The following is a 22,389-nucleotide window of genomic DNA, read 5'->3' as shown; positions in this document are numbered from 1 at the left end:
GGGTACACTGGCTCTTGGATCTCTAAGGAGGTGCTAATTTAGCCTCTGCCTGAGGCTACCCAGCAGGAGCTATGGAGAGATCTGCAGATTTCTCTTCTTTGGGGTTTGGAGGTGCCCAGATGAGGCCCAGCTGTGAAGCAATGCAAGCTGCTGTGGGGCCTTGGGCCTTCTTTTAGAAGTTCTGGGTCTCTCTGACCAAGCTGCAGTTTGTTAGCTAATTTTCAGATTGCAAAGGGCCAGGCCTTTCATATGCAAAAGCCTCTGCACACAGCTTGGGTGGGGTGGGGTCTCAGGGGATCAACAGGGTGGATCAAGCAGCTATGGCTGCTCCTCAGTCCTACCCTAAGAGGCCCGGCATCTCAGTGTCCTGGTAATTGCTGCAAGTACCTCTGAGAGAAAGCCGCCCTCAAGTTCTGCCTGCTGCCAGACAGTCCAGTTTCTCCCCATATGAGTCTGGGTCCCCAGAGACTCGCAGGAACTGGAGTTCAGAGCAGCTGGGAGCTTGAGACTCCCTCCCAATTGAAAAAGACAACCTCGTCCTCAGTTGCCAGCCCTTTCCACGTGCGCCTCCGTACCTCTGCACTTTACTTCCGCACCTCCTCTGAGTCTCAGTGTGCTTTTCTCTTTCCTTCTAGTTGTGGAATTTCCACTCAGCCAGCCTTCCTGTGGTTCTGGATGATGTCCGTTTTGTCTTTTAGTTGTATTTTTGAAGTGGTTGTGCGAGGCAGCAATTTCCGGTGTTTACCTATGCCGCCATCTTGGTTTCTCCCCACACCCTCTCTTTCTTACTGGGGTAGAAGTGGGCTCTTAGTATTGGGGCAGGCAAAAGGGAGGGCAGAGCAGGGTAGATTCCCTTGATCACTATTTCAAAAAATATGTGCCAGGCAAAATGTTTGTCATTCATAACTGTTTTTGGCTGGTTTCTGGTTTCAAACCTGGGATATTTTTGGTTACTTGGAGTAGTTGATGTGACAGCTAGTTAATGGTAGGAAAGGCAATCTCCTCTGATTCCTTTCTCTTTTAAGTAATTCTTTTACTAATTTATACTCCAATTTATACTTCAGTAGGTGGATTATAAAAATGAATACAATACAAGGTGATGAAAAATAAGTGAAGAAGTAGAGTCATTCCTTCATTCATTCATTTATTTATTCATTCAACACATACTTATTAAGTGCCTTCTGCATGCTAAGCACTGTTTCCTGTACCTAGAATATTTCAGTAAACAAAATACAAACTTCTCATCATTGTGGAGCTGTATTTTAGCCTGGGGTAAAAGGAGACAGACAGTAAATAAATGCCCGCATAAATATGTGACTTGGCAGGTGTTACTTTGTGCTACATGGACAACAGTAAAGCCAGGTTAGGGATGAGAGTGGGAGCTGAAGAGGGAGTCGCTCTTTTATAAGTTGGCTCAGGAAGCCTCTCTGATGTAACATTTGATCTGAGACCTCCAGGAAGTGTGGGTTGAGTCATGTGACAGCTGCAAGAAGAGTTTCAGATAGAGGGAACAATGAGTGTAGAGCAAGCATGTCAAACTCGAGGCCTGCAGGCCACATGCGGCCCACAACGAATATTTTTGCGGCCCAGCCAATATAACGATATGTAAGAAATGTTTTAATAAAAATTTCCTAACTTAATTTTTATAATATCCTGTTATACATAACTAGAGGCCCGGTGCAAAAAAATTTGTGCACTTGGGAAGGTCCCTCAGTCCGGCCTGTGCCCTCTCACAGTCTGGGACCCCTTGTGGAATGACCACATGCTGGCTTAGGCCTGCTCCCAGGGGCATAGGGCCTAAGCTGGCAGTCAGACATCCCTCTGGCAGCCCGGGAGCCCTCGGGGGATGTCCACTTGCCAGCGGGGAGCAGGCCTAAGCTGCAGTCAGACATCCTTAGCGCTGCTGAGGAGGCGAGAGAGGCTCCCACCACCACTGCTGTACTGGCAGCCGTCAGCCTGGCTTGTGGCTGAGAAGAGCTCCCCTTGTGGGAGCACACTGACCACCAGGGGCCAGCTCCTGCATTGAGCATCTGCCCCTGGTGGTCAATGTGTGTCATATTGACCAGTCTTTCTGCTGTTAGGGTCAATTTGCATATTACCCTTTGATTATATAGGATTATTAATAACAAACTACAATGACTACAGTTCGCTAATAACTGATTACTATAATCGTGTTGCATTCATTTCCCTTATGTACCTTATGCACAGGTGTACCATTTCTCTCCACTGATACTAGCAGCAAATATTTTAGCAGCCGATTGCCACACCATTAGTCTTATATTGACTTGTTTGGTGTGTACAACAGGAAATATTTCACTTTCAGAGAACAAGAAAAATTTGCGTCATGCATATTAATTTGTGCAGTTATTCAGTGTCTGGTAAGTTAATATTCAAGAAAAAACATTAATTTTTATTAAAATGTTCTATTATTTTATGTTAATGATTACTCATTTATTTCAGCCCTTTGTATTCAGCATGTCTCTATCGAAATAAACCTATGTTTCTATAGAAATTGAAGCTTTGGTTTTTTTTGTGGCCCGCATAAACTTAAACCTTGTTTATTTGGCCCATATTAGCCTTTGAGTTTGACATGCTTTGTGTAGAGGCTTGAGGGATGGAGCATACTGGGTGGGTTTGAGGAGTGGCCAGGAGGCCGGAGTTGCCGGAGTAGCTGGAGTGGGAGAGAGTGTGAGGAGCAGGGGGGAGGAGGGAGGAGTAGCTCACAGGCTACTGTAGGATTAAATTTCACTCTGAGGTATAGAACACCACGGGATGTTCTCTGACAGTAATAACTACAATTTGAATTCCATTTCAAGACTCTGATAGCTGTACTGAGAAGAGTTGTAGGGGCAAGGAAGGAAGTAGGGACCCCAGTTAGGAGGCTCTTATAAAAAGCCTCCAAAAGAGAGATGATGGTGACTTGCTTGAATCAGGGGTTCCTAGTGAAGGTGGTAAGAAGTTGTTGGATTCTGGATATATATTGAAGGAAATGCTGACAGGATTTGCTTATGGATTGGATGTGTGTAAAGTGGGAGAGAGAAGTTAAGATTTTGTCCTCATTTATTGGAAGAATAGACTCATCATTGACTGAGACAGCTGAGGCTGAAGAGAGAATGTTCAACAAACTAGTAATGAAAGGGAACTTCCTCAACATGGTAAAAAGCATCTACAGCTCACATCTTACTCAATGGTGAAGACTGACTGCTTTCTATGGAAGACAGTATGGAGTTTCCTCAAAAAACTGGAAATGGAACTCCCATTTGACCCTGTGATCCCACTTCTAGGAATATATCCCAAGAAACCAGAAACACCGATCAGAAAGGATATGTGCACCCATATGTTCATAGCAGCACAATTCACCATAGCTAAGATCTGGAAACAGCCTAAGTGCCCATCAGTAGATGAATGGATTAGAAAACTGTGGTACATCTACACGATGGAATATTATGCTGCTGTAAAAAAGAAGGAACTCTTACCATTTGCAACAGCATGGATGGAACTGGAGAGCATTATGCTAAGTGAAACAAGCCAGTCAATGAAGGAAAAATACCACATGATCTCACTCATTCATGGATAATAAAGACCGTTACAAACTTTTGAACAATAATAGATACAGAGGCAGAGCTGCCTCAAACTGATTGTCAAACTGCAGTGGGAAGGCCAGGGAGGGTTGGGGGGCAGGAGGGCGGGGGATTAGAGATCAACCGAAGGACTTGTATGCAGGCATATAAGCGTAACTAATGGACATAAGACACTGGGGGGTAAAGGAGGGCAGGGGATTGTCAAGGGCGGGGGGGAAAAAAAGGACACATATGTAATACCCTTTGTAATACTTTTAGCAAAAAAAAAAAAAAAAAAAAAAAAAAAAGACTGACTGCTTTTCCCCTAAGGTCAGGAACATGACAAGGATGTCCACTCTTACCACTTCCATTTAGCATTGTAACAGGAAGTTCTAGCCAAGGCAGCGAGGCTAGAAAGAGAAATGAAAAACATCCAGATTAACAAGGAAGAAGTAAACCTATCTCTATTGCAGATAACATAATTTTGTATATAGAAAATCGTAAGGAATCCACTAAAACACTATTAGAACTACTAATGTAGGAACAAGATCCATATACAAAATTCAATTGTATCTCCCTATATTAGCAATGAACATTCTGGAAATTAAGAAAATAATTCCATTTAATGCCATGAGACTGGATAAATCAGGACAGGGGGAAAGTAAGTTCTGAGGTCATCACCACTGAAAGGTCAGGGAGATGAGGAGCCAGTGAGGCAGCTGGACAACCAAGAGAGGGTTGTATCCTGGGGGCAAATATTTGAGGAAGAAGGAGGAGATCAGCCGTGTGTGATGCGCTGAAGAGTGAGTAGCTGAGTGGGGATTCACAGCTCAGGAAGGGATGAGCATGGGAGGATGGGAGAGGGAGGGGGAAGGGCAGAGGTCTGCCTAGAACCAATACTTTGAAAAAATGCAATAAAGATTGAATACTAGAAAAATGAATATGCAAGTCCTTTTTTTCCTTATTAGATTCAACAGACATGAATATTCTCAAATCATCATAAAAGGGTGTAAACACTCAATTTCTGTAATCGGTAGCAGTTTGCGAGTGGACTGGTACTGGTCCGTGGAATCCACTTTGTGTTGTGTAGGTCTAGGTTTGGCCAGGGGAGCAGGAGCTGAAATTCATTTAATGGAGAATCCTGTATCAAATGGCGGGAGGTGCTTGTCAGAGAAAAAACATCAGTTTCACCCTCTCAGAGGCTATCTATCTCCTTGTTCAGAAAGCATGAAACCTGAATTTTGGTCCCATATAGTTTATAATCACGAGCAAGTCAGAAATCACAAGAAGCATATTCCGAAGCACTGTCCCTTTCTATGAATGGTAACAGCTGTCTGCTGTCTTCCCTACAGTCCTGACATTTGTATGGTATTTTATTCTGAATTGCTCATTTAAGCCTCGTCCAACCTTGTGAAGTGGGTGGGTTTTTCATCTTTGTGAAGAAATGGGCCTAGAGAGATGGGACAACCCGTTTGCCCTCATGCTGCTTGAATGTGAGAGAGCCCGGTCTACCCTGTTAAACCCACGAATTTGCTGCCAGGTTGGCTGCGGGATTTTTACATCCCTTCCGGATACGAATTGAATGTCAGCTGTACGTTGATGGTTGATGTCCCACTCTGTTATGACTTTGAAGGTTGAATTTGGTGTCCCTTTGGGTGGGTTTGTGGGTGAATGGGTATAGCAAGGTAAGTAGACTTTGTCTTTCAGTTTAAACAGTTGCTGGATTACACAATCATTGGCTTTAAATTCTGATCAGAAATGCTGTTGGTTTTCTAGAAATGCTGCCTTGTGACTGTGTTGTTTCCTCTTTCATAGTGTACGAATTATTTGCATTCATCAGTCACATGGGAACATCTACAATGAGTGGCCATTATGTTTGCCATATCAAAAAGGAAGGAAGGTGAGTCTTTTTAGAAGGTAAATAATATATGTGTTTTATTGAGCGCTAGGCACTGTACTAGGTGCTTCATATGTTATCACATGTGGCTTTCACAATGGTCTTGTAGGATATACTCTTAAGACCATTTAAGACACTGAGGCTCAGGGAGACCAAATAGCTTGATCTTAGCTAGTAATTTCTTGTGTCAGAGCTGGTATCCAACGCCACTCTCAACCATCATGCCATCATACCAAGGTAATTTTCCACAGTAAAGATGCATCCTACAGCAGAATGTATGTCATATTGGAAATCTCCATAGGATTGCCAGATTAAGCAAAATAATAATAATAATAATAATAATAATAATAGAAAACCAGTTGCCTTATTAAATTTGAATTTCAGGTAAAGGTAAGTGAATTACTTTTTGAGTAAATGAATTACTCAAATATTGCACGAGACATACTTATACTGAAATATAATTTGTTGCCTACCTGAGATTCAGATTTGACGGGGTATCCTGTGTTTTATCTGGCAACACTGAGCGGTCAGTGTCTTGCTTTATTGCAGCCTTGCAGTAGGACTCATGGCATCTTAAGTAGAATTGTTAGGTGTGTGGTGAACTGGGAATGAGACAGATTGGGATGTGAGGCTGCACCTGTCTTCAGAACCCTTTCACTGGGCCAGGTCCCTGCAGGCCCCTCTGGTTTCCTCCCGGGAGCTCCCCACTGAGTGGCCTGGGGGTTGGCACTCCTGCTCAAGGCAGTGCTTAGGCCCTGTGGACGCTGAAGAAACATGTGACCTTGGCCTCTCCTAGAGGATGTTGACCTCTCACCCCATGTCTCGCATTGCAGCAGTGACCAGTTCTCACCCAGCATCGATTGTGTTCCTTTTTGCTGTATCTTTTGGTCTTGTTTCCACTTGATTCATAAAATAGTTGAGCACAGAGACTTGATTTATAGTGAATTCCTTTTATTACCCGGCCTGATAGCTCTTTTAAAAATGCTTAAGAGAAATGGTTTAATTATAATTTAAAAAGCAATAAAATTCATCATAAGGAGTTAGTACAATATAAACACATACAAAAATATGCCATCTGGAAGCCTAAGGATAATCATTGTTTATATTTGGATATATTTCTCTTTGTTTTATTGTTTTCACTGGGAGAGGGTGTGTAAGTCTATACACACACATACTACATATAACTATGCATATGTATTTATAACATTACTAACAGTTTAATGTACATAACAGATATAATTTCATAACTTGCTTTTTCTCATTTTGTATTATATTGCGATTATTTTCTCAATTTAGCAAATATTCTTTGAAAACATTTTAATAATTATATATTAGTTCACTGCCTGGCTAATTTACTTCTGATTTTTAGTTAGTTTTATACCTGAGGCTGAAACAAACACTATTATACATAATTCTTTTGACTCAATTATTTTAAAAAAATATATATTTTATTGATTTTTTTACAGAGAGGAAGGGAGAGGGATAGAGAGTTAGAAACATCAATCAGCTGCCTCCTGCACACCTCCTACTGGGGATGTGCCCGCAACCAAGGTACATGCCCTTGACCCGAATTGAACCTGGGACCCTTGAGTCCGCAGGCTGATGCTCTATCCACTGAGCCAAATCGGCTAAGGCTGTTTTTTTTTTTTTTTTTTAAGAAACAGTTTATCTTTTATTTTATTTTTAAATATATTTTTATTTATTTCAGAGAGGAAGGGAGAGGGAGAGAGATTGAAACATCGATGATGAGAGTCATTGATTGGCTGCCTCCTGCATGCCCCCTACTAGGGATTGAGCCTGCAACCGAGACATGTGCCCTTGACCAGAATTGAACCTGGGATCCTTCAGTCCTCAGGCCAACATTCTATCCACTGAGCCAGACCGGTTAGGGCTCAATTGTTTTTCATTTGACTCAATTTTTGAGGTTATTTATGGATTTCTGCAAAAAAAAAAATTATGAGATCAAAGGATTCAAAATGTTTGGAGGCTCTTTTAGTAACTACTTTTTGATTGAGCTCGAGACTTAAAAAGGAATGGTAATTTCCCACCAGCATTCTGTTCCCTTTTATATAACAAACTTGAGTTTGATTATCTTAAAACATCTTGATTCTTTTATGCATGACGCAGTAACTTTTCTTCGGCAAAGTTTCCCGGAACTGACTTAAATTCATCAAATGCTTCTGTGTTTTGTTTTCAGATGGGTGATCTACAATGACCACAGAGTGTGTGCCTCAGAAAGGCCCCCTAAAGACCTGGGCTACATGTATTTTTACCGCAGGATACCAAGCTAAACCTCAGATGTACAAATCGGCGAGAAGCCATACGCCTTTTTAATTTGCCAAAAAAAAAAAAAAAAAAAAAAACTTGGGACAGCCAGACATGAAGGAATACATGGGGGTATTTATAGTTTATTTAAAGAACATCATTTGACGCCTTCTGAAATAGAACTGGGAAGACATTTCTATTAGCAATGATACACTACTGTAGATAGTTTTTCTTTTTATAAATGTTCGAGGAGAGAATGATTAAAAAGAGAAAAGTGTTCCTATTGCTGGTAGGGAATCTGCCACTGGCACGTGCCACCGGGAATGTGCCACCTATCCTCAGTTTTGCTTCGGGGGTCAGTGGTCTGGCCCCACCCACAATAAATGAAAAGCCCACTTTTGTTTCATAGTGAAAATCAGTAACTGGGCTGGGCTTTATTTGTGACATACTTTTTTCATTCAGTACAATAATTTCTGACCTATCTGTGTATAGTAAATGAGAGTATCTGCAATGAAATGTTTTTAATTTAATCCCATCACAATTCAGAACACAACTGTGCGAATGTGTGTGAGACTGAGATTGAGAATGTCAACGAGGAAATCTGTGGTGGGTTGGTTTGGAAAGGTTAAAACAGTTGGCGTTAAGCATAGCTGGGAAAAGCAAGGACATCTTTTAAAGTAACCATAACTCAGGAACAGTTGAAAAAATTAGTTCCCTGCTTACATTTTCAGGCATAAACTGGATGGAGTTGTCCCTTTAAGCGCTGTCAAGAATTCACTTGGGTGTGCGACATTTGGTGGTGTAACGCCAGATGCCAGATGCCCAGAGCAGCACAATATTATTCTTTGCCAAAGGTAGATGGATTCTGTGTGTCAGCAGCCCTTCCCTCTAAGGTTTAGTGTGTATTTTTAGCTGATCGCTTCTTACCATCACACATGACAAGTCCTTGGAATTGTGCTAAGTGCCCCGAATTAGTCTGTGGTTTTTCTCCTCCCTGAGCTCTTTGCTTGCCTCCATTTCTACATTTTCTGGGGCCAGAGTCTCACCTTTGCCCTTTCTTGGCTAATCACCTCCTGACTTGCCTTCACTGCTTATCTGCTGCCACCAACAATGCGATCTTGGGCACGTCCAGGGGTTCAGATGCAAAGAAACCTGGCATGACGTTACGAAAGACCATCATTTCCATGTGGTACTTCAGCATGTTAATAGCAGCGTAGGATTAGAATTTCAGGTGGGATGAAAAAGTGGAAGGCTAGGGCCCTAGAGTTCTTCTACTGCTCTGCACCAAGTTCTAGTCTCCGGAGTTTCTATTTCAGATTATTCAGTCAAATGAAAAAGGATTTGTTGCTGTCCGCTTGACATGCCTTTGATTGGTAGAAAGGATCTTTTTAGAAACTGGAGGAAGATAAAATAGAACCAGTTGGGTGAAATACAGCACAGAAGTGGATTATGACCCAGGGAGCTATGAGTTATCAGGATTTGGTTATGATGGGGCCTGTCGCACAGAGATCTGTGAGCACAGAGCCCAAAGGCGGGTCCTGGAGCCCTGGGGGCTGCCTCTAGCTGGGCACGTCCCTCCTCCTCCCTGTGCTGCACTCTCTTTGTCTGTACAACGGTATGATGACATCTGCTCTCTTTTTCCAACTTTGCTTCGAAGACATGGTGAGATTGGATACCTTGAATCTTTAAAGAGCAGCAGGTGGTGTGCCATGGGGGGTGGTCCTAGTGGAGGATGTTCCCTCCTCTCTCATTTGATGTTTTCTTCAGTTTGGGAACAAATGAGATTGGCATAAGGAGGGAGCTCATGGTGCAGTCATTCTCTACGAAACTCTGCCCACTGGGGTCATATTTAATGCTGACTGGCACTCTGTTACATGAGTCCTTGACTCCCGTACAAATCCCCATGCTCAGCAACCTTACAGAGTCTGGTCTCCTTAGGGCTGAGTGAGTATCCTGGAATAATGCCGCCAGACACATCAAAAATGACCAGTTTTCATGCTATTACAAAGCAAAGGCCTTTTTTAGAGGTGGGGGCGTGATTGAGGATTTGGATTGAAATGTGGACAAAGATAGCATGTGTATTTTGCACAAAATAAACATTTTATAATAAAACCTTGCAAAATGGATGGTATAAAATAAGTATAGAAAATTATAAGCTATACAATATTTAATTTAATTAAGTAGAAAAATTAATTTAGCCCTTTTTGATGCCTAAACATACTGTAAAAAAAAAAAAGTAATATGGCTGCCTTTTTTTTTTCTGCCTCAAAAAACAAAGGGCTATTTCTACAAGGCAAAGTTTTGTATATGTGCTATTCTTCATTTCACATGGAAAATTGGGGAAAAACTGGAGCAAATAATGAGTTTCTTTCTGCTTAAAAAATGTATTTATATGTATTCCTTAATATATATAAGGCAGGTTTCCCTGGAATAAAAGTCTGGAACATACTGCTTACTTTTACACATGTATGTAGATGAAATTATTTGTAACTGAAAACTGGAATCAATAATGGGTTTTGTCAATTGATTATCAGCCTGTTAGGAGTCCTCTGTGTGAGGTGTGGTGGTATAATTGTGAATTTCTTACTGTGTGTGGGTGCACGTGTGAGAGAGCCCTTTTTCCTGTAAATATCTTTTGATATCCATTTGTGTAAAATCCCAATGAATGTGTCTTTGGAAAATATAATGTATCAAAGTTTTTATTTTGTCAGTTGATCTAAATGTCCATATAACTAATTAGAAATCTGGTTTGGTTCAAATTGGGGTATTTTTTTTTTTTTAAGGGAAAAATAGTATACGGAAAGGTCTATTGGAAGAATCACATTTGAATGCTGTTTTACATCAGCATTGCTTCAAGATTTTGACTTAGCTGTTTCCTCCCACCTACAAGAGAATGTGCCTGACCTTCCCCTGGGCTCGCTGTGGGCTGCGGGAGGTCTAGTGTGAGTAGTGGGAGCCTGGGACTCCCAACCCCATTTATTCCCCTGAGACCTAAAGTGGATGGAGCCGCACCTGCAGCTTGTGTTGAGGGCTCCTGGGTTTGCATCCTGTCTCCGCCTCTCAGTGTGATGGGGCCAAGTCACTACCTCCCTGGGCCTTTTTCTCTAAAATGAGTGGGTTAGACCAGATAAGCTCAGAAGTCCTTCCCTGTCCTAACAGTCGGTTCTATTTTTATTTTCCTCTTGGTACTACTGAGATCAGACTGTGAAATATGATGATCACATAGGTTAGATGCTATGTTTTTGATTTGTTACAGCAAACCCACCCCAGCTTAGAACCGATCTCATTTTTAGTGTTTCTACCCTGGCTTCTGTTCCACTTTCTTGGGTAACTTTCCCATTTTCCCACCGTTCGTGAAACTCTCCACTTTCCAGTCCATGAGGTACTTTGTTACCATCCCTTTCAAAAAGGAAAAAATAATTTAGAATACTTCCTGCTCTGAAAAACCTCAGAACTACCTTCAGCTAAATCTGTCACATTTATACAATATTTCGTTTAAAAAAATATTTTTATTGACTTCAGAGAGGTAGGGAGAGAGTGAAAGAGAAAGAGAGAGAGAAACATGAAAGATGAGAGAGAATCATTGATCAGCTGACTCCTGCACGCCCCACGCTGCCGACCCAGCCTAGGCATGTGTCCTGACCGGGAATCGAACCCAGACCTCCTGGTTCATAGGTTGACGCTCAATCAGTGAGCCATGCCGGCCGGGCTATCCAGTATTTTCTCGTTCTAATTCAATTCTAGCTGTGATCCCCAAATAAGTGCTAAGAAAGTTGTCTACCACAGAAAGAGGCATTTTTCATCTCGTAGGACCACCGTTGCTAAGTCACATTATCTGTAGGGAGATGACAGGTGACAGGGGCAGGACCAGGGGATACGATTAGGTAAAGTGTGATTCTGTCCTTTACCTTAGGGCAGAAATCCTAGGTTACAAAACAAGGGCCTATCTGAGATCGTCTAAGCTGGTGATATGATTACCACACCGTGGCTCAGAGATTCCCTACTCAGTACGTCATCTCGAGAGTTTGTATTAATATTCTCTAGACCTGCGCTGTTCAGTCCAGTAGTCAATAGTCATATGTGGCCTCTTGAGAGTTGGCTTGTCTGAACTGAGCCTGTGCTATGCATATAACATGCACACCAGATTTTGAAGCCTTGCTACCAAAAAAAAAAAAAGGGGGGAATGTAAAATATTTTATCAATACTTTATAGTGATTACATGCTGAAATGACAATATTTTAGATACGTTAAATAAGATAATGAAAATTTAACTTGTTCCTTTTTATCTTTTTTAATGTGGCTACCCAAAAATTTAAAATTAGACACGTGACTCTCATTCTTCTATTGGGCAGTGCTAATCTAGACGTAGATGGTTCAGGGTAGGCAGCGCCCTGCCTTAGGTATGGAAGGTAATTCTCCGAAACATCTAGACAGAAGCAACATGAACATTTTTGCTGGAGTCAGGAGCACCATGAGGCACAGAATGCCTTCCAGAAAGCAGAAGATTGTTCTGTGTAAAAAAGCCAATATGTATAAGACCCCAGTGAAAAGACAAAAGCAAATGAGCCCCAAACCCTGTTCCTTCGCTTTGCCTAGGAGCCTCTAACTTTGGGTTTATTTTTCAAACCACTGCCAGGTGCCAAGGATGTTAGCCACAGGAGGGTGCTGGGCGTGTTTGTTTCTCTTTAGGCAACATTCTCTTGTGGTGTCCCCTCCCCAGGTATTGTTCAGTCTGCTCAGAGCCGGGCGTGGAGATACTGTGTAGATCTTGCCGCCCCAGACTCACTGCTCCTCTCGGCCTCGGCAGAGCAGGTTTCGATGTTGGCTCTCGAAAGCGTTTGTATTTATTTTATTTTGCACTAGTCACAGTTGGTGTTTAAACTATCTCAGATGTTTGGGGAGAGTATTTGCCTGTGATGGAAAGAGATGGATGATTTGTTGCTTCACTTGTTTTAAAATTAAAAGCTATTCTCACAATCTGAGGTCCCTTGATGACTCTTTTCTCTTTTGTTCTTTTGCAAAATGCCAGGTAAACGAATTCTCCTCTTTATAGGTTCTCACCCATCAGTGGAACAGATAACTTGAGACAGTGACTAATTTTATTTCCTTTTAGGGTTTCTTCATGTGGGCACCCAGGCAGCCTGGTCCCCATCCACATTGGAACATCTATTAAGGAGGGAGGAGACAAGGCAGGGAGGAGTCTGGTGTCCTTTAGACTTTCTCTACTGATATGTCCAGTTGAATATTGGGGTCAATCGAGACCTTTCTGTGGCTCCCTAACTCTCAATTTGCTGATGGCTTCCTTAACGCAGCAGAATCTACACTAGTTGCATCAATAGATTCCAGCATTTCTATGACCCCACCTTTCTAGGTTGTATAAGTTTCCCATGGCTGCTCTAACAAATGACCACAAAATTAGTGGTTGGGGGATGGAGGAAAAGGTGATCAGGAGTCCAGTTTGGGACCCGTTGAGTTTGAAATGCCTACCAGACCTCTATTTGATGTTGAGTAAGAAGCTGAATATACAACTCTGGATTTTGAGAGAGGTTTCCTCTGCCTGGCATGCTCTTTCCCCAGAAATAAAAATGTTTTGAATTATGCAAGGGCTTGGGAGAGGAGCCACATTCACCACTAAGTAGATGGACTTTTTATTTTAGAAGAGCAGTGAAGCAGGAAAGAGAGACACCCAGCTTGATTTTTACAGAGGAGAAAAATTTGGAATTCCACCAAGTGCGGCCTCAGTTCAATAGAGGGGGTAGTGAAGAGGGAGAAGGGGTGCTTCGGTCTCTTGGTGTAGTCAGTCTTCATCTGAGTCAGCTGTTCCTTCCATCCCAACCTCACCACTCAAGGACTTTAGTTAGTAAACGTTTCAGAAACACAGAAACTTCCGTCTCAGTGGCATCTCTCCTCTGCTCGGGGGGCGAATTTAAGATCTCCTATGATCTCCCACCTTTAGGGCATCTCCTGAGATCTCACTAGCTCACAGCCTTAACCACCCTGGATTCCTTTCTCCCTGAGCACATACCAAGCTCATTCCTGCCTTGGCATTTTGCACTAGCTGTTGGCTCTGCCAGGAACGCTTGTCCCCAACTCCACTCAGCAGGCTTCTTGCCAGTCAAATCTCAGCCCAAATGTCAGCCAAGAGGAACATTTCCTGACCACCTATAGATAATACCTTATATGTCTCATTCTTCTAGCACTTCGTAGAACATAATATTGTTTTTTGTATTAAAGTACTAGAGGCTCAGCACACGAAATCGCACGAGACCCCAGACCCGCCGCGCGGCAAGACCAGACTGGTCTTTTGGTCGTTATGGTGTTATGGCCACTGGCCTTTTATAATATAGATTTGTTGATCCCTCACAGAAATCTGAATTTTTTAAGTGCAAGTTTGATTTAATTTACTAACCACTGTCCTGCACTAGAACAGTACCTGTACATAATAGGAGCTCAAATATTTATTGACCAAAAAGAAAAAAAAGACCCTAAAACAAATATATTTTAATGCTTTTATTCTAAAAAAAAATCACAAAATCCAAGTTTAGGTTAAATAATATTTTAGTCTTAAAAAATTAACAAGGAAGATTTTAAATTTTTTGTTTCATATCTAAAAATGCATTCCTGATTTCCAGTTAACTCATGCAAAATCATATGTAGTGATATTCCACAAAAGGACCTTTTAACCAGTAGTAAAAATGGATTCTATTTGAATTGAAGCAATTTTGATCCCCAAATCTCACTTTGAAAGATTTCTGAAAAGATCTTGAAGCCATAAGTTTATTTGAAAACATAATTTAAAATTACCCAAATATAAATACAATTTAATAATGTGAAAAAGGGAAGGCATGCTTCCAATAATGGTACAAAAATACTACCTGAATCTTGGTACTTTATAAATTATAAGCCAACTGAGTAAATTAAATACATCAATATAATAGGTTATTTTTGTGGTAGTAATTTTATTTCAAAGAGCAACACAGGGAATTATTAAGAAGAAGCCTTAATACCAACAGAGTTGTCCTATGACACATAATATTTCATTAAATACACAGACATATTATCATGTAGTGTGCCGATAACTTTTACACCCCCCATTGCCATTAATTTACTATAGGTCACTTAATTTGGGTTGGTGTTAACTTAGAAACAATGTAAACATTTAAAGTTAAATTTCTCTGTTATCTATTTTAGCTTAAAAATGAAATCCCAAGATTTTAAACATTATTGAGCATAATAAATAAGGAAGCATCACAGAAGAATTCCTCTCAAAACAGTATTTTTAGATTAGACTAGATATACAGTATCCATAGATATACAAAATATATAGAAATGTCTTTTCTAAATAGTTAATAAATGCTTGTTACAGTTTGTAAAAAGTTTACTAAATTAATCATTTTTTTTTTCAACCCATGTAAACAAATTTGGGTAATGAAAATAGAAGAGGGTCTGGGTGAGATGACAGGGAAAATGGAAAGGAAGTTGGTAAAAACTCAGGTTTGCTCTATTTCCTTTACACACTGGTAACATTTTCGGTCACAAACACATTCCTTACCAGGTGCAATTCCTTTACGGTATCTATGCGAACATTTTCCTTAGCTCAGTGAAAGTGACAAATAACCTCGTTGAGTGTCTATCCCTTATTCCTTTTTGTGTCGCACCATTTCACTCAAATAAAAAGAGCACATTTTATTGTTGAGCAAATTGTCCTTTTTTCCATCTTAATATTATTTTGAGTGCAGGTTTCTAAGGGAAGTGTCCCACCCTGTACCATTGCAAGTTTGTTTTCTCTTGTAGAGAAGGTCGTGAGAAAACAGTTCTGAGATGGGGTGCTTGTTTCTAGAGGGTGTTTTTTTTTCTTCTTCTTCTTTTTTCTTTTTTGGTATTTCTGTAAAGGTTGCAAGTAGCGAAAACTTTATTCAAGGCAAAATACCACATGTGAGTTTGTTAAACCTCACACTTTAATTTTCGTTTTTTCTCCTCTTAACTCTTCAATGTCTCCACACAAAGGTCTTTGCTGTGTGTTTGGGAAAGACTGTCTTTGAGCTCATATGTGTGTGTGTGTATGGGGAGTTAAGGGTGGATTAAATGGTGACATAGCTGTTCTAACAGAACCCCTACTGCCTCACTGAGCTCTGCTCCCTCTACTTCTGGTCTCCTTGTCCTGATTTCTTCATAAAGCAGGGATCACAGACAAAGGCCATGAGAAGACTTCAGAGCTGGTCTAAGTGACCGTGAAACCACCTCATCATCCCCGAATTTCAATGTTTTTAGACATATTGACCAAGTCCAGCTTCTTAAGGGACATGGATTCAAGTAGCTCACCTACCATACAAACAGGAATACGTTGAGGACATGGTGTGGCATCTACACACTTGCTACATGACATTTGTGGCTATTAAGGCCCATGTTCATTTCCCTTATAATGGTTTTCATGTACCTGGCATTACTCTAATCTCTACCTTATTTAGAATCTCTATTTCTAAATTTATTCCTAAACTTTTGGAAAATATTTGAAATGCACTAATCAGCATTTAGAACCCAAAACTGAGCTGAAGCAATCAACACGATTTTGTTCAGTAGCTTTCAGATATGTGGATTTTGCTTAAGTTTTAGATCTGTGTGCCTCTGCTGGTCAGAGGAGTAGTTTGGCACTGGCTGCAACCCTGCATAAACCAGACACGTGGATATCTGTCAAGTTCAGTGTGATGGCATGAAAACAATCTCAAGGATAGGATATTAAAAACAAATAGAAAAACTGTAACACAAAGTTCATGAAAACGCTTCCTTGTTCAGAAGCAAGGAAAAATAAGCTAACCCATGTGGGGTAACCATGCACTGGGTAAGTTCACATTCAGTAGTGTTTGTTATCTTGCATGCTTTGGTTAATATTCGAGTAGGCAGATTTGCAAGGATTAATGCATGCGTTACTTCTGCACCTGAGGTTATATGCTTCACTTTTTAAAAATTGCCTTTTTACAAACCTTATGCCAGAGTTAATCTCCGACACTCTTAAAAAAAAATATATATGTATGTATCTACTTAGTTCAAAACAGTTTATAGTTCAACCAGTTCTGTAAATACTGAGAAGGTAAACTGGGCAGTAAAATCCAGAGAGGGAATGCATTTGGAATTATTTAGAAAGGTTAAACTTAGGTGTGTGCATGTGCAGTAATTTCTAAAATAAGAGGCCTCGAAAAGATGGCACACGAAGGAAGCCTTCAGAATACCCTGTTTCGAAAAAGCATTTCAAGGTGTAAAACAAGAGCTACAACCATGAGAAAATACAGCCCGGTTCTGTGGAACTGATTCAGGGGCAAGTGAAGAAGGAGCACAAAGGGAGCTTGCTTTTATATTGCCAAGGAGCTCACAAAGTTTATGGTAAGTAGTTTGGGAGCTCCTGGTACAAGTGGGGCTAGTACAATTGTGTTTAAGTCTTGCTTGTATAGCAACACTATACTAGAAAGATTGATCTAGTACAATTATCTGGACATGGACCCAAGATTCAACTCAGTAGCTCTTGATTATTATGCTAAGTGAAATAAGCCAGTCAGAGAAAGACAAATACCATATGATCTCATTATATGTGGAATCTAATAAACAAAATAAACTGGCGAACAAAATAGAAATAGAGTAATGGATACATGGAACAGACTGATGGCTGTCAGAGGGGCTGGGGGAGGGGGACTGGATGAAAGAAGGTGAAGGGATTAGCCAAAAAACATATATGCACAACCCGCAGACATAGACAACAGTGTGGTGATGGGCAGAGGAAATGGGGGGCGGGAGGGGGGCAGGGGCTCGGCAGAGGTGGGCAAGGGGGGGAAAGTGGGAACATCTGTAATAGTGTTAACAATAAAACTAAAGTAAAAAAAAAATGAAGAAATGGCATAAAACTGTGGAAATGGGTGTGTCCTGCACTTTCCAACCCCGTTAAGTATCACTAATTTGCTGTTTTAGTTAAAACGCAGGCTGGCTGAGGAAGCACAGCTCACAGTTCTCTATGAAAGTTTCTTGGTGAACAAGATCTGCCTTTCTTTCAAGGAGTCATGGGGAGTGATTGTGGGAGAAAGCAAAGGGAATGGTGACTCAATATGATTAACCCAGTAAGTGGACACTTTACTCCTTCCCCTCCCCTCTCCTATCCCTCCAACTCCTCCTCACAGTGAGGTCTACAGCACAGAGAAATAGCCCGCTAGACATAGTTATAACCTATTTTGAAATTCAGCAATGATCACTGCCCTTCTCTGCATTTTCATCTAATCTCCTGGTGAAATTGGTCCTTGAAAGGCCACTGTGCATTTGAGTGGCCACTCTTGTAAAATTGTACCATCCTCTGAGAGATCTTGGGCTGCTTCTCAGTAATGCAAGAAAGAAGATAATCTAGGCCTTCCCAGAGCGCTTCCAAGGGAACCAAGGCCATCCTTTCAAATGGAAAGAGTAATATAAATGACAACTTTACACCATGACGATAAGATACCAAAAACAATTTTGCTTTTAAAAAAAGATGTGTATAAACTTAAGAAAAAGATGTATACAATAAAGACTGTTCTAAGATCTTGCTACTTACTTTTTGGCATTGCTCTGATTGCTATAAACTTTCACTTGCATTTTAGTAACTGTTTTAACTTAATTTTATTAAAAATATTATGAAAAAATGTCTTGGGCAATCATTTTGCACCTCCTGACAGGTAATAGCTTAGGAAAATCTTGGTTCTGATGGACACTAGATATATTGGAGAAAGTCCTACCAAATGCTCTGCAAATTACCAAATTGTGAAGGGAATGGAAAATTGTTCACTCTCGCTGAAAACAATTCCTTGGAGTTTGAAGTTGCTTTATATTCAACTAGCAAAATAAAATGGGGGCCCCAAATTTGCCAGTATTGAGCAACAATCAAGTTAAATAAAAACAGTACCCATTTACCCAACTGTCAGGCTTTAAATTGTTACTGATCTCATGTACATAGTGGCAGCAAAGCTAATAAAACAGTCTATTATTATTGCAAATCTAGTTACTATTGAAAGTCTAGAATGTTGTCATAAACAGAACTTTTGTGAAAGTGGCTTTGAATCCTTTGTTTAGAGGTTCCTAATGGACTATGACGGATGCAAGTCAGCTGGCCAGCGTGGATGCACAGGGATACGGAGGAGGAAGGAACATGCGGAGAAGGGATGCTATTCCGTCAGGGATACTCAACCAGGTAGCTACATTGGTTGGAGGCTGGCCCCATGAGTCCTTACCAGGCCGAATTTCTAGGATTCTGAAATTCTGGAGAATACCATTCTTGAAAATCTTGTTGAGCTTTTCTTTGCCTCTGAGCCTGCAGGAAAGTAGGTCAAGATTGGTTGTCACCGCTGCCCAATGGTGAACGCCTCAATGCCTTGCCTCCTGCTGGTCCTGCTGGAGGTGTCACCTCACCCGAGTGAGCTTTGACAGTGAACAGCAAAGCTGCCACCACATGCCCTCAACTTTTTGTCTTTATAAACTAGAATAGGTTATAATGTATGTAAGCCTCAAGGATTTGTGGTTTCATGTTTACCTGAGGCCCTGTCCTATGCCAGGGACTTTGACTGTAACAGAGGAGACCATTTCTACCTGCACCCCGAGTTCAGTATGTGTGCAGTAGAAGCTAACTCCCCAGTCAATTGAACTATCTTGATCCAAATGCTGTTTTTTCCTGGTTAACTATAATCATGAGTAAAACCAGCTATTACTAACCAAAGGGCATGAAGAAAAGCTGGGATCAGATTGCTTTGGGAAGATTCTGGAGGAAGCAAACTGAAGAAGAATGGGACAACTTATTAGGACTTATTAATGGGACAAGTTACCGGAACTGGGCATTGGTGAAATTATATTTTGGTTAGCATTTTGCAAACAATTTTTCTAATCCTTTCAAAAGTGATGTCTTTCTCAATAATTGCTGAGCTCCCAACAAGCACAAAACACTCTGAAGAACTGAGTGGGATGGAACCAATGGAATAAAAGACCATTGCCAACGGGAAGTCCTAGTACTTGATAAATGTTCAAGAGGAGAGCCTAGGGGCTTGCATCTTTCATGTGAAACCTCTGATGTTCAGGGAGATTCAGCTTGAAAGTACTGATCTCTGTCTCTTGGAATGCAAAAGGGTGAGCAATGAGATTATTATGGAACTCAGGAAAACACAAATTTTTAGGAAAAATGTATTTATCACTCTTAAGAAATGCCATTTAAAATATTAACAATTGAAAAGGAGTATCAGTGTGCAGGGCAGTTAGTAAGCAAGTAAAATATGACATTTAAGTAAGTTAATGTTAACTCATTAGAAATGACGACATCATCAAACTTCCGTCCTGCAGAGAATGCATGAAGAAACAGTGTCTTACCTCTTGCTTAAGGTCAAACAGTCTCAGACAGCACGCGAATAAGATCTGTGTTTGCATATTTACACCCTATGTCACATCTGCTTTGAGGAAAACACTCCTTCAAAACCCTACACTGTGAAAAACTATTTTCAGGAATTTTTATTTGGTCCATTGAGCTAACAAGGCTGAGTTCCCAAATCTTTTACCCCCGCCCCCCTTCCCCACGTTAAAAATTGGAGCAACAAAACAAATCTCCAGCAAGGCATAAATGAGATATTAAAGTGCATATATACAGTCCCAGAAAAGTTTTGATTGGGAACAGCAAAAATTTCTAGTGCAAAAACCGCTTTTGCCAGCAAAGCTCCTTCTCTGGAATCAAAAAGCTACAGTAAAAGTTAAAATTGGAATGGGTTTAAGCAATGCCTCTTTTTAGTCGAGTTAATATTTGTGCATGCACCTCGGCCCAAACTATGTTCAATCTTCTAAAAGGGGGAATTTTAGGGGACAGTTCAGAAATAGTCAGAATTCCCTGATCTGAGGCAGTGCTTTCTCCAGGTGTCGCACGAGCAAGTTCCTTAGATGTGTCATCAGCCACAAGTGGGGACGAAAACCCAAAGAAGATGTTCTGCGACAGGCTTGCAGCTTGTGGGAAGAGTATTCACATAGTTACTTCATCTTGGTTAGTCCTGAGCCTCTCGCTTCTTCTTTCGAGCCCGACCTTGACTCTATATAACATTTTGTGCTTTGGGATCTGAACAGAGACTGGGCATTGTCTGTAGGTATTCCCTCAGGCTCTATCACCATGGCCTTTTGAACATCCGGTGTCACCATTTTGGAATTCATAATAAAATAGGTTTGCATTTCTGAGTACCCATATGGACAGGGATTATTATTTTTTCTTTTCTTTCAAGGATCCAAATTGAAAGCTCTGAGGAGGACATCCAGGTCACCGAGATTGGCCGCCTGGAAGAGCTCTGGTTGGTCCATCAGAGACAGTGCGATTCTGAGGGCAGCCCAGATGTTCCCGGAGATGGCAGGATGAGGAACTTGCTGTTGATTCCGGCTTTTCCTCTGCAGACTGAGGGCAGTGAGAAAATTGCTGACCGCTTCTCTAAGAGGGTAGAAAAACAGACATTTACAAATGCAACGCATTTCAGAGTTAGCAAATAAGACAACAAAAAATGGATGAAGTTATTTTAGTCTAAAATCCTAAATCACCTTTCTATGGTGGGTGGGCTCATCAGATGGACAACTTTCTGATTCTGTCATTACTTTTTGTGAAAAATCATTGTTTAATGTAGTGAGATAAGAAAGAAAAAAGCAAAGCAATTTTTATTTAGGAAAATCATGTGGGAGAAGAAGAATAATGGCATTGCTAACTCTTCAATGCATCCACTTTTCTTTACTCCAAGAATGACTTGAAGACATAGGCCATTCACAGATGTGGTTTATATAACTAGGGTTGAAGAGGCAGCATCTGGCCCCACTCAGAAACAAAGTGTCTAACTTTTCCTATTAGTGGTAGAAATATGGGGAGGAGCAGGGGTTGAGTTCAGTTTCTTATCAGAGAATCTGGGCTTGTATCCCATTATGTAACCGTAGGCAAATTTTTTATCTTCTATAAGCCTCCGTTCCCCTGCCTATATAATAGGGAGACTAGACATCATTTTAAAACCTTGTGAGGTGCAGTCAAATCATTTTATGTGAAAACTCTTATCATTAACTTAAATTGTTCTCAAAGTGTTGTTGGAGGAACCCTGAGGATCAATGAGGCCAAAATAATTTTTAAAGTAATCCTGAGATGTTATTTTACCTTTTACTCTTATTCTCTCATGAGTGTACACTGGAATTTTCTAGGGACCTCATGATTTACAACATCCCACAGACTGAATGCGGAAGCAGAAATGAGTCTTCTTTTAAGCAAAATATTAATAGATTCACAAAAATGATAAAAGAATGCCACTCTTCACTAAACATTTATTTTTGTTTTGTTTTTTTTTAGGGATAAAATATGTAATTTATATTAACATGTAATTAGTTTATCATATTTAAATGAATCTTTCAAAATTTTCTGTTTAATTTCTAATATGGTAAAAATTCATAGATAAAACCCACATAAGAAAAGCCTTTGAGGTTCTCAGTAGCTGTTAAAAATGTAAAAGATGTCTGGCTTGTGTGGCTCAGTTTGTTGAGTGTCATCTCATGCATCAAGAGGTCGCCAGTTCAATTCCTGGTCAGGGCACATGCCCAGGTTGTGGGCTTGATCCCCAGTAGGAGGCATGCAGGAGACAGAGTTTATTCTCATACTAGTGGCCCAGTGCCCGG

General features: G+C 40.7%; 2 protein-coding genes across 7 annotated transcripts in view; one reads left to right on the top strand and one right to left on the bottom strand.

Moving 5' to 3' along the window:
* USP13 (ubiquitin specific peptidase 13) overlaps positions 1-12,699 on the top strand; it is a 116,698-nt gene extending 103,999 nt beyond the window's left edge. The window contains exons 20-21 of the mRNA XM_070406758.1: positions 5,376-5,460; positions 7,655-12,699. Of these exons, the coding sequence (XP_070262859.1) occupies positions 5,376-5,460; positions 7,655-7,748 (179 nt within the window). The 3' untranslated portion in view covers positions 7,749-12,699. The remainder of the gene's footprint in view (positions 1-5,375; positions 5,461-7,654) is intronic.
* Positions 12,700-14,294: 1,595 nt separating this feature from the next.
* PEX5L (peroxisomal biogenesis factor 5 like) overlaps positions 14,295-22,389 on the bottom strand; it is a 234,259-nt gene continuing 226,164 nt past the window's right edge. For all 6 annotated transcript variants that reach the window (XM_070406751.1, XM_070406753.1, XM_070406755.1 and 3 more), the window contains one exon: positions 14,295-21,175. In XM_070406751.1, coding sequence (XP_070262852.1) covers positions 20,971-21,175 — 205 coding nt within the window. In that variant the 3' untranslated portion in view covers positions 14,295-20,970. The remainder of the gene's footprint in view (positions 21,176-22,389) is intronic.

The sequence above is a fragment of the Myotis yumanensis genome, unplaced genomic scaffold (genome assembly GCF_028538775.1).
Source record: "Myotis yumanensis isolate MYYU_CA2020_CCGP unplaced genomic scaffold, mMyoYum1.0.hap1 SCAF_2, whole genome shotgun sequence".
Lineage (NCBI taxonomy): Eukaryota > Metazoa > Chordata > Mammalia > Chiroptera > Vespertilionidae > Myotis > Myotis yumanensis.
The sequence above is the reverse complement of the archived record's forward strand: the minus strand, read 5'-3'. Positions and strand labels throughout refer to the sequence as shown.